General features: G+C 45.5%; 1 protein-coding gene across 1 annotated transcript in view; it reads right to left on the bottom strand.

Moving 5' to 3' along the window:
* LOC147425306 (plastid division protein PDV2-like) overlaps positions 1-12,272 on the bottom strand; it is a 29,299-nt gene extending 17,027 nt beyond the window's left edge. Inside the window, exon 1 of the mRNA XM_086500705.1 lies at positions 11,938-12,272. Within this exon, the coding sequence (XP_086356831.1) occupies positions 11,938-12,150 (213 nt within the window). The 5' untranslated portion in view covers positions 12,151-12,272. The remainder of the gene's footprint in view (positions 1-11,937) is intronic.
* Between the last annotated feature and the right edge of the window lie 518 nt (positions 12,273-12,790).

Raw genomic sequence — 12,790 nt, 5'->3', positions numbered from 1 at the left:
AAAGCGAAGCAAGAAACAAAGCTTCGAAAAGGGCAAGAAAAAGGCAAAGAAGGCTACGTCTCGCCCAAAGACTGACAGTTCTACTTAGGACTCGTCTACAGACAGCTCAGATTCCGATGACGGAAACTTTTATGCGAACAAGAAGAATTTTTACAAAGCCAACCAGTATGACTTCCTCAAAGATAAAAGCAAGAAAGTCCGAGAGTTTAAGGAAGGTGGCCACTCGATCAAGTTTGATACTTTTTCAGGATACTCAGGTGCTTCGAAGGCTTTGTCTTTTATACAGCAGTTTGACATCGCTTTCGTGGGAGGACGCTATTCAGAGCACTCCAAGATTCGGAGAGCTGCCTCTTACTTTAAGGGGAATGCTCGTACTTGGTGGTCCACGCTTCTTTTAAACAAGACTGCGCCAATTAAATGGCTGAAATTTAAGAAGCTTTTTATTTCTTCTTGGTTGACGCAAGAATATGAACGAGATATACGAGCTGCTTGGAGCCATCTTCGGATGACCAAGAAAGATACAATCGATGCTTATTGTGAAAGATTCTGGAGCTCTTTTCTACCCGCCTCTTCATTCAAGAAGATCTCGTTCAAAGAACAGATTGAGCGGTTTACCTTGGGTCTACCTACAGAGATCCGAGATCACTGCTTGGAACAGAAGTCAGCTTCTATTCCGGAGTTGATGAGTCATGCGAAGCGGGGCTTTGCCATTCACTCTGGCAGTCTGACCTACCCCACAGATGAGGCCATGACACGACGAGCCGAACAGACTTCTGGGAATGAAAGTAGAAAGAAAAAGAGCAACCCAGAGAAAAAGGATGCACGACCCAAGCTTACTCCTGAGGAGAGAGCTCGCTTCATTAGAGAGGGGAAGTGCTTTGGATGCGGGGAACATGGACATATCTCCGCGAAGTGCCCTAAAAAGGTACAGAAAGAACAAAATGATAAAGACGACGACAAGCCTAAGAGTTCGAGAGCAGCTGAGGAACGTGGCAGAAAAGGCAGATAGAAAAGCAGAACTGGTACCACATGGCGTGGGACCTGCACCGAATCTAATGTATGAAAGTACAACTTTGCCGCTTTTGGGGCAAAGTGAAGGATCAAGAAGCTTTTTTGAAGGAGCCAAGGCCAACTTCTTTTCACTTGGAATTGGCGGCTCAATTTGGAATTACGCCCAACAGACTGACGCCACAGGCGGAGGTAGTTCGACTGGCACCCACATGGGATGTTGCCATTACACCGAGCATTGGCAAACTTCGTTTGCAATGACAGGGGTGTTTAGGGCACGCGAGTGACATTCTACTCAGGATCCCTTGGTACCACAAGAATTACGCCATGGTTGACTATCGGGCCAAGAAAGCAACTTTGACAAATGAAGGGCTCAGAGATTGTACTTGATGAACTTCAGTTTCTTTACTCATTCTTTTGGGAGAGAACTGAACGATGGATAAAGGTTGAGTATGTTTTAACCTGAACAAAAGAACGCCAAGATTTTTCTCCACGCTCATGCCGATTGCTTTTCAGAGGGCTTGAAGATCGGACCGTTGACCTGATACCTGGAAGCACGTCACCGAACCGGCCACCTTACCGTGTGAGCCGAGTACAGATTGAAAAGATTATGAACCAGGTGAAAGACCTCTTGGGAAAGGGTCTTGTCCAGCCTGGTACTTCACAGTACTGCTCTCCACTGTTGTTGGATTTGAAGAAAGACGGATCTTGGAGAACGTGCATTGATTATAGAGCTCTCAACAAAATCACCATCAAGAACAGATTTCCGATTCCTAGGATCGATGATATACTCAACAGGTTACAGGGATCCTCGTGCTTTAGCAGGATTGACTTGAAGAGTGGATATCATCAGATCCGAATTGCGCCGGAAGACGTCTACAAGACAGCTTTTCGGACGACTTTTGGGTTATTTGAGTTTTTTGGTGATGCCCTTTGGTTTAACCAATGCTCCTGCGACATTTAACCGGATGATGGACAAGATTTTTCGAGAGTACACGCTATTTGTTGGCACTTTCTTTGATGATATCATTGTTTTCTCTAAGAATGAGGCAGGACACAGAGATCATCTGCTTCAGAGATACACTTTTTGGGACACTTTGTCTCAGCAACAGGAGTGCAAGTGGATTCGGCCAAGATAGAGAGACTATACGTGATTGGCCCGATTAGAAGAATGTCCATGAAGTTGGAAGCTTCTTGGGACTGTGTTCGTACTACAGGCGGTTAATACGAAAGTTTGCAGAGGTTGCTTCCCCTTTGCATATCTTGACACAGAAAGGAGTACCTTTCTCGTGGGGATCCACAGAGGTGACTGCCTTTCAGACATTGAAAGAGAAATTGACTACAGGACCAGATTTGACTTTGCCGGACTTGCAGAAGTCATTTGAAGTATTTTGTGATGCTTATGGTCGTAGTCTGGGTGCGGTCTTGATGCAAGAAGGCCATGTCATCGCTTACGAGAGCCGATTGTTCTCTAGGCCGGAGATGACAGCACAGATATATGAGAAAAAACTTTTGGCAGTGATCCATGCTCTTACTCAGTGGCGGCACTACCTACTCGGAGCGGATTTTACTGTCTTTACAAACCATCAGAGTTTGCGCTACTTCTTGTCACAGAAGCAGCTTTCGGAAAAGCAGATGCGGTGGGCGAACATCTTGTCACAGTTTCACTTCCAGATTGTCCATGAGCAGGGACAGAAGAATGTGGTGGTAGATGCTTTGTCTTGGAAGCCGTTGGATCTGGCTATTTCCGCGATACATCATAGGAGCTTCGAGGATATGGTCGATCGGTATGCCACAGATACAGATTTTGCAGATATTTTTCACACGGATACGGGATGGGGAGACAGTAGCTCGATACTCCCTTCGGGAAGGCTTCTTGATGAAAAAGACTATGTTGTGCGTTACACAACCGTTGAGGGAAAAGGTTATGACTGAATGCCACTGTCCACCTTTTACGAGTCACCGCGGCATTGCTACCACCATGAAAGGGGTAGAGAGATACTTCTTTTGGCCGAGACTCAAGAAGGATGTGGAAGAGTTTGTGCGCAGTTGCTTAGTATGCCACAAGGTCAATTTTGACAAGCATAAGGCACAGGGATTGTTAAAGCCTTTACCCATACCCACCCGCCCCTCGGAAAATATTGAAATGGATTTCATTTTTTGATCTCCCGAGAACGCAGAATGATCACGATGATTTTCCGATTACATGGCACGTCTGAGACGATTCTCTCCGACAACAGAGACCCCAGATTTATGAGTTTGTTTTGGAAGGCAATTTGGGAGAACATTGGCACGCGGTTGCAGTTCTCGTCATTGTTCCACTTGCAGACTGACGGGCAATTTGAGATTGCCAATTCAGTGATTTTAGATTTATTGAAGTCTTATATCTCGGATCAGAAGACTCAATGGAAAAAGAACTTACCTTTGGTGGAATTTGCCTACAATAACACGATACACTCTTCGACGGGGAAGACGCCATGTGAGATTGTTGAAAGTGCTGCGAAGGTTCCATCCTTCCTGAGCACGAAAGATCAGATATTTGAAGCGGATGAATATTCGCAAGATTTGGATACGGCTTTTGCCAAGGTTCACAAGACTTTGCAGGTTTCTCAAGAACGACAGAAAAAGGCAGCGGATCGCCATTGTCGCGACTTGAAATTGAAGGAGGATGATTGGGTGCTCTTACTTTTAAGAAGGCACGCCTAAGAAAGAAAAAGGGAAAGGAGAGGCTTTTTCCAAAGCTTAGTATGCGATACTACGGACCTTTCCAGATTACTGAAAAGATAAATGATGTCTCCTTCCCATTGAAACTGCCAGATACTTGGAGGATTCACAATGCATTGCATGTGAGTCTCTTGAAACCTGTTAAGGGTGATGTGCCTGATGATGGGGAGCCTGATGAGCAACCCAAAGTGGAAGAAAACGAGGAGATCCTTGTTCCTGAACAGATTTTGGCACATAACGATACGAAGAAAGGTAAAGTCCGAAGGCGGTTCTTGGTTAAGTTCAAGAACTTTCCTGCATTTGATGCGAAGTGGATGGAGGAGGAGGACCTAGCAGATACTCCTCGGACTGTGAAACTTTACCTCGATGTTTTGGTTTAGCATAGTCTACTCCAAACGGAACCCAGAATTCAGCTTGGCCGGAGATCAAGTGCAGTGGGATGCACAAGAGGGGAGTCACTCCGCTCCTTTGTCAACAGATGCCTCGATTTTGATACTAAAGTCACTAATGTCTCTTTGAGCTTCAGGGACACTAATAGCTGACAGTATTCTGCTCGATGACTTTATGAAATGGAATTCCTGATAATGATACTGATTTGTTCTTCACTTCTTTTGAGTGCAGGAACTGATAGCCGAAATGACTGCAGCATTTTGGTTTGATTGATCTCGAATAGACATGGTTGCAATAGGGGTTAGTCAATCGGACATCGATGAGGTCCCGATTGGACCTAGATGTGATTGCTAGCTACATTGCCGATAAATCATGCTTTAAGATCCGAATGAATGTTGAATGTCATGTGATGTCCTGTGATGTCTGGTGATGTCCTGTGATGTGACTGTCGATTTTGTACATGTGCTAGATGTGTGTTCCTAGTACATAGGTACTAACAGTCAGTGTCTGCTAAGACGGTTTATGGCTTTTGTCAGTTTTGCACGCGTAATCGCGGTCGATTACAATGCTTTCAAGAGGGGGGTATGTCACAAAGCGATGACGTGGCGGACAGCAGAAACCCTAATTTCTGCCAAAAACCCTAAAATTCCTGCAAACCCTAATTTCTGCCAAAAACCCTAATTTCCGAAAATCGCGGGGACGAAAAAACCACAAAAAATAATAATAATAATAATGAGCGACGCAAATCCTAGCTTTTTGCTACGCAAGGATTTTGGATGAGAGAAAGAGTTGAATTGCTTTATTTTAACTCTCATTGAGAGAGAGAGAGAATTTGCTTTTGCTTTCAACATTTTGGGGCTCTGCTTTTGGGCATCCCTTGTAACCTTAAAATTAGTGGTGAGGGCCTCACTTCTCAGAGCATCTGGACGCAGAGTCTGAGAGTGAATCCCGACCCACTCTCTTGTACTTTGAACTCATTAATATAAAAAGAAATACCGAAAGGGGCGCCAGTCTTTGGGGCCAATATCTCTAGGCACGGAACTCCGCCGAGCCAGTGCAAATCTATTGTGATATGTGAATTGTTTTGAAGTGGTTATTTGGTGCTATCGCGGTTGATTCTTGACTTGGAGTGTCCAAGTCTGTTACAGCGGCCCTGTGGGGGGGGCGTTATCTTCCAAACCTGCCTTGCTCAAGCCAAAAACGCCCACAGTCCTCGTCATCGGCTCGCATTAGTTTTTGCAGTCGGCCCTGTTGTCGACACTCTCACAATCCTCGTCGTCGGCCCGCGTTAGCTTCTACAGTTACCGCCCTGCACTATCAACGTCGCCGTCAGCCTGCGTCAACTCCTGTAGCCGCTGCGGCCGCTGTCGGCCCGCCCAAGTACTTGTACTCGGTAGCGAATTGACACCTCATCATAATAAAAAGCCCTACCTTAAGAGGGATTCCCACAACACCCGAGTAAGTCTTTTGACGCTTCATCAAAAAACCCTAACATAAGTAGGGGTTCCCATAGTTCACGGTTTTATGTGAGCACTCAACGGAAAGAGGCTTTCCTTTGGAAGCATGACGACCAGCGAAAAAACCCCGAAGACATTGGGCAAACATGACCGAGCTTTGTTGCCGTCTTAGTGGCACCGAGCAAATCCGATCGAATCGAGCGCCTCCAAGCAGATCTCAATCGGGTCATGGAAGAGAATCACGATCTCAAAGCTCGCCTTAGCAAGCTTGAAGCACGATTTGAGTCCATGGCCAATCTTACAACCAACAAAGTGAAAGAAGTTGAAGCCAAGGCCATCAAAACACACTCGGCAACACTTGCAAAGATGAAAACATGTGTGACAATAGAGCTTCGAGAACGACGACTTCAAGAAGAAAATACCCTCAAGGTCCGCATTGGCGGGCTACCTCAAGCATGGGAAACAACCAAGAACGACTTCTCGGAGCGCATCAATTTCCTCAACGAGACTCTCAAGACGTTCAAGCTCGACTACAATGTAGTAGATTGTATCACCTCGAGAGGCCCTGACAAGCCTAAACCACATGAGCATGCCATCCTGGAATTCGGAAGTAGGGAAGGTCGGCTCAAGCTTCTCCAACAAACACGTCTTCTCAAAGGTACCAAGTTTTGGATCGCAGAAGAACTCACTCCTCTACAACTCAAATGCAAAAGTGAAGAGCTCAAGAAGGTACATAAAGCCCGCAAACAAGGTAAATTGGCACTCTACCGAGGTGGTAAAGCTATCATCCAGGAGTTTCGAAATCCCAAACCGGCTCCCCCCACAAATGACCCCCCCTAGGTTTTTGTCTTCCCTCCTTTTTCTTTTCCATCTTCCCAATGGACCCTCAGTCCTTAACTGATATGTATTCATCTTTCCACCCACAAGCTAATTCAGTGCTACTAGATTTATTGAAGTCTTTCATCTCGGATTAGAAGACTCAATGGGAAAAGTATTTACCTTTGGTGGAATTTGCCTACAATAACACGATACACTCTTCGACGGGGAAGGCACCCTTTGAGATTATTGAAGGTGCTACTAAGGTTCCACCCTTCCTAAGCACGAAAGATAAAGATTTTTGAAGTCGACGAGGACACGCGGGACTTGGACACGGCTTTTGCCAAGGTCCGGGAGGCTTTGCAGAAATCTCAAGAAAGACAAAAAGGCAGCAGATCGACATCATCGCGATTTGAAATGAAAGGAGAACAATTGGGTGCTCTTACGCTTTGAGAAGGCACGCCTGAGAAAGAAAAAGGGAAAGGAGCGGCTTTTTCCAAAGCTTAGCATGAGATGCTACGGACCTTTACAGATTTCCGAAAAGATAAATGATGTCTCCTTCCAACTGAAGCTGCCCGATACTTGGAGGATTCACAATGCTTTTCATGTGAGTCTCCTGAAGCCTTTTAAAGGCGATGTGCCCGATGATGGGGAGCCACATGAGCAACCCGAAGTGGAGGAAAACCAAGAGATACTCGTTCCATAAGAGATTTTGGCACATAAAGACAGAAAGGTAAAAGGTAAAATGATAAGGCGGTTCTTGGTTAAGTTCAAGAACTATCCCGCATTGGATGCGAAGTGGATGGAGCAAGAGGACCTGGCAGATACTCCTCAGATTGTGAACGTTTACCTTGAAGCATTTGGTTTAGCATAGTCTATTCCAAAATAGAACCCCGAACTCAACTGGGCGGAATTTGGTACACCGGGTATGCACAAGAGTCGCTCCACTACTTTGTCAACAGATTGACCCGATTTTTGATACTAAAGTCACTGATGTCGCTTTTGAGTTTCAGGGATACTGTGAGCTGACAGTATTCTACTGTATGACTTTATGAACTAGAATTCCCGAATATGATACTGATTTGTTCTTGACTTGTCTATGTGGCAAGTGCAGGAACTGATAAATGAAATGACTCCAACATTTTGGTCTGAAAGATCTCGATGGACGTGATTGTAATAAGGATTAGTTAATCGGGCATCTATGAGGTCCCGAGTGGATCTAGATGCGATTGCTAAATACGTTGCCGATTAATCATGGTCTGATATCTGAATGAATTTTGAATGTGATTTGTCAAGTGATGTCCTACGATGTGACTGTCGATTGGTACATGTGCTAGATGTGTGTTCCTAGTGCGTCGGTACTAATAGTAAGTGTCTGCTAAGACAGTTTATGGCTTCTGTCTGTTTTGTAGGAGTAATCGAGGGCGATTACAATGCTTTCAAGAGGGGAGTATATCACAAACTAGTGACGTGGCATGGTGACACACACACTCTCTTGCAGGCCCGTGAAAGGGACAATGACGTGGCAAAATCCTCGGATTTCACGCTGAGTGTTGACATGTCATGCTAAACGGAATTCCGAATTTTGCGGCGCAAATCACGGCATCTGTACGGACAGCTTTACTCTACGCAAAAGCTGGGCATATTTTATGCAATGTTGATTTTTGGCAGTTTTGAAGCTTTTGGGACTATTTGCTTTAATTCCCAAGAGGCTTGTGAGATTAACTGCTTTATTTTTGCAAGGCTTTTCAGTGAGAGGTTTTGGGGCTCTGCTTTTAAGATCCCTTGTAAACCTTTATAAACGTGGGTAGGGCTCCCACTCTGTAGAGCATCTGGACGCACAGTCTGAGAGGGAGACCCACCCCTCCCACTCGTACTTTGAGCACAGATTGATACAAAAAGAAATACCGAAAGGGGCGCCAGTCTTTGGGGCCAATATCTCTAGGCACGGAACTCCGCCGCGTTGTGTCGAATCACTTGTGACCTGTGAACTGTTTGAAGTGAATCTCTGCTGTGTCGCGGTAGAATCTTGACTTAGAGTGTCCAAGTTTGTTACATCTAACCCTATGTGCATGTGCACAAGCTAACTCCTACTTCTAGGGTTAAGGACAGCCTAGGAAGTGTTTTGGCACTTTTGTGAGCCTATCCGCAGGACCTACATGTCCACACACTCTACAATAGTTGCATACCTTGTAATTGCACATGAGCACAACCACTGTCTGTTAGGAGTAGGCATTGGGAAGTGTTCCCAAACAGTAGCATAGCACCAAGCATAGGAAGTATTTGTATATGAAGCACCTCTTATTGATAGGTTCCTAAACTTATTAATGATTAATATTTTAGCCCAGTATTAATGAAGTCGTGGGGTGTAACCTGGCACTCTGGCAACTGCTCGACCCAACTTCCCTGCAGTATAAAGGTAACCCCTTGGGTCACTATTCATTTCCTAGTAGCAATACCATCAGCCCATTGGCGTTTTCCCATCAATTGTACCAACGTTTTTGCACCCAAATTTCAGCGCCAACAGTTCAGCACCAAATCAGCCATCAGCATAGCCTTTTTGAATCAGATCAATCTTTGCAGTTTTCAGCCCTCATATCCATCCTCAAGACCAACATTTTTCAATTTTCAGCCCATCCTCGACATCAGCCATACCAGATCAGCCTTAGCCTCGTCGTGTTTGCAGATCCCATAGAGCATCCCTAGTGTTTTGCATTTCCAACCTCACCCTCTCCGATCCGAGCATCAGTAAAGATCCCATCAGCATCTCAGCATCTAGGATCATCCTATCAACATTTGTGCAATCTAAAGCAAATACCTCTCTAGCGATGAGAGGGGGTGTCAGGTGCAGCGGAAGTCTTTAAGGATTTTGCTCGGATCTAGTACTTCGCATAAACACAAGGTTACTTTACTTCACTTAAAAGAACTGAACTAAACTGGATCAAAGAGAGAGACGCGAGAGAGACGACACCGCATGTCGGGTCCAAACCACCCTCAAGGGCCCCCTTGTTCTGTTGACAGAGCAAGTACTTTCTTTATTTCTCGCACAAATGCTGATACAATGATGATAAATGTTGAGATGCTTGACGGGTACTTAGATGCTGCAGTCTTGAGGTACTAACCGGTACTTGCTGGAGGTACTTGGTATTGCAACAATGTTGAGGGGTACTACGGTCGATGCTTGGTACTTGAGAGGCTAAGTGTTGGGTATAGCGGGTACTTGGTGCTTGGTACTGCGGTGTTGCTGAGGTGCTAATGGGGCTGCTAGAGATGCTTGGTATTGCGACGACGACAAGGTTATGGGCTGATCCGCTATCGCCGGTGGCGGTGATGGGCTGAAACTGAAAAACGCTAATGGTTTTGTGGCATGGATCTGCACCTTGGCTAGCGACAAGGGCTGAAAACCAATGGCTAGAAGTGATGATGTTGATGCTTCAAAAAATGCTGATGTCTAAAAATGTTGGCTGAATGATGGAAAACGTTGGCGATGGGGAGAAGGGGCAGAAAACGCTAGTACTGATCTGGATTCTACGAGTACTTGGTCCTGCAGTGCTGCTTCCGTGGTGCTTCTTCTGCCTTTTGCCTTCTCAAGCGTTGCCATAGGCTGCCTATATAGGACTTATAAGCTGGGTCGAGCAATCCTTCTGAAGCCCACGATTTCCTAAAAAAGCCTAAATGTCACTTGTACTTAAATGCCATGCTAGAGGTGGTTCACACGCACTAAAGTGCATATATGCTGGAATGACTGTACTGTGCAAGAGAGGGTATGCAACTATGACATGCCTGGTCATGCATGTCTTGCTAGAGGCTCACAAGGGTGCCAAGCTAGGTCCTAGGCTAAGACCGACGCTAGAATGTATCAGAAGCTTGTCCACGTGGCGCAATTGTAGTGCGCACGTGACAGGGCGACCCTTGGAGGGGTGTTTGGGACCCCATCCGGTGTTAAGTCTTCTTTCTCTATCACTTAGAGTATCTCTCTCTCTAGTATATTGTACATCTCTCTCATAAAGGAGCCTTGAGTACGCACTGAGCACTCATCCTGAGTTAACCTCTATGTTCATAAAAGTCATCTAGAGACCTACAAATAGGAGGGCGCCCTGTTTCAGACTGACTTGGGCTCTGATTAACCTACCACACCATCAAAATAACGACAATGGCATATAAAATTAGTAGGTTAGCCATCTCAGTAGAAATATTATACCTCGGCTGAAAAGCTAATACATGGGAAAAGATTAGCTTAGTAATGCCTATGCAGGGCCATTCTAACCATACAACCATGTTGTGCAACCTAGAATGCCACCATCTGGTGATGACATATCTCCAACACTCCTCAACAAAAAAAAGACCAACCTACCCCTATTGAAAAGGTGTTTGCGTGTGCATAGGGCATGTTGCAATTTGTCTCTAAGACAAGGACACATAACCTTGCGCTCAGCAAATTAACGTGCCACCCTTAATTTTGTTACGCATAAGGTAACACATGAAATTAAGAACGTGAATTTTAACCTGCAACGACACATGCACCTAGGTCAGCTACAACACGCAAGAAATGAGGCTGCAGCAAATGCATAGCAAACAGGCTTGAACGTAGAGCCTCTCTTGTTCATAACCTCTCTCTCTCTCTCTCTCTCTCTCTCTCTCTCTCTCTCTCTCTCTCTCTCTCTCTCTCTCTCTCTCTCTACTCCATGTCACCATCCCTTCCGTTGCACTTTGACATCTTCTTCTATATGATGACACGTCCAAAATAAACGTTTTAATTTCACTGGCACAATAAATCTTTACGTTCAATTATTCACAAGCTCTTCATACTTGAAAATTACTACGAGAGGACAGCCAAAATAACAAAAGGAAGAATAACTACCACGTCTCCGAAAGGGTCTCCAAGCTATGTAGACATGTCGATGTGTTTTTACCCTTCGCACTTTGATAACATTAAGCAGAAAAGAGAAGCAAATACGACAATAAGACAAAGACATACCCAACAAAATGTGAACAATAATCAACCTTCAACCATAACATATATACCGTGTCTACAAAATGAGACATGAGGTTCATTTGTATAGTTAAACTTGAGAGCACCCCTGAAAAACTTGTCAAACTGCATATGCATGGTATAAAACAGCCATACACTGCTTATCGGGGTTTGGAACTACTTCTCGGCCCTGGCTTCTCGCAGACTTATCGACGCTATATGCCACCGTACGGAGACAACACAGGCTCCAAGTTCCAACATGAACATTGTCCAAAATGTGAATGGCTAGTGAGCTCCTTGCACAAGCACATGAGGCAGTTGACCAACAGGTGAAGTTGGTGGAATGGAAATCCATGGCCAGCCCAAAGAGGAAGGCATTTGATTGGCTGGCTTACTTGCAAACTGCCAGCCATTTCCCTCCAGCCAGCCAAACCACTCTAAAGGCTGCCTTGTGGCTAGCTGGCTGACTTTGTGTGGTCGGCACCTCTCTCTCTCTCTCTCTCTCTCTCTCTCTCTCTCTCTAAAAGAAAAGAAAAACAACAATGTGGGGATCAAAGAGCAAGGAAAAACCTGTAAAGACTCGAGTTGCTCTTCCAAGACTTCCAGGGAATCACGAATAGCAGCAAGGCTACGGAGCTCTGAAGAACCATCTCCATTTGGCAGGACTGTTAAGCGGGAAGAAGAAGAAGGAGATTCTTCGACAGCAAAGGAGATGGCGTCGCTGAGTTTGGAGTGCAGTTCCGAGGCTCTGGTTAGCACGACGGCAATCTCTTCTGGCTCCATCGCCAAAGCAAGGACTCCTCCTCCTTCTCCTGCTTCTTCCACCTCCGCGTACTTGTCTGACGCTGCCCCAACCTCGTTCAGTCGCGCCCATGTCTGCACATCGTTAGCATTTCACATTTGTCTTCGGTGAGTGTGAGTTTTGCAAAAAAAACAAAAAAAAAATACAATTTACATTTTAGAAAACAATGGTAACATCTCCCCCCGGACACTGGCAAAAGTAGAAGGATCGACGCTGGAGTACAATTTACATTTTAGAAAACAATGGTAACATCTCCCCCCCGGACACTGGCAAAAGTAGAAGGATCGACGCTGGAGATGAATCAGCCGTTGATCTTCCCCAATGTAAATAAAAATTTTAGGGTTCCCTACATCGCGTTGTCCCTTTGAACCCACAACCTCCCCCTCCACATGCACTGTCGCGTGTTGTTGAACATAATGCGCCTTTGCACGATTAAAAACCTGCCCCCCCGTTGCATCGATCTGACGGCCCACATCACTCGCCCGGTCGATAAGTCGCCCTTGTCGTAGATCCCACGAGTCCCGCCTTGTGTCACTATACGGCACGGCTCTGGCTCAGAGGGGATCTAGAACCCAAATTTGGGGGGGCAAGGCAGCTTTAATCTCAGATGTTGAATCGTGC

The sequence above is a fragment of the Adiantum capillus-veneris genome, chromosome 25 (assembly GCF_014529385.1).
Source record: "Adiantum capillus-veneris isolate H3 chromosome 25, ASM1452938v2, whole genome shotgun sequence".
In the NCBI taxonomy this organism is placed as follows: domain Eukaryota; kingdom Viridiplantae; phylum Streptophyta; class Polypodiopsida; order Polypodiales; family Pteridaceae; genus Adiantum; species Adiantum capillus-veneris.
The sequence above is the reverse complement of the archived record's forward strand: the minus strand, read 5'-3'. Positions and strand labels throughout refer to the sequence as shown.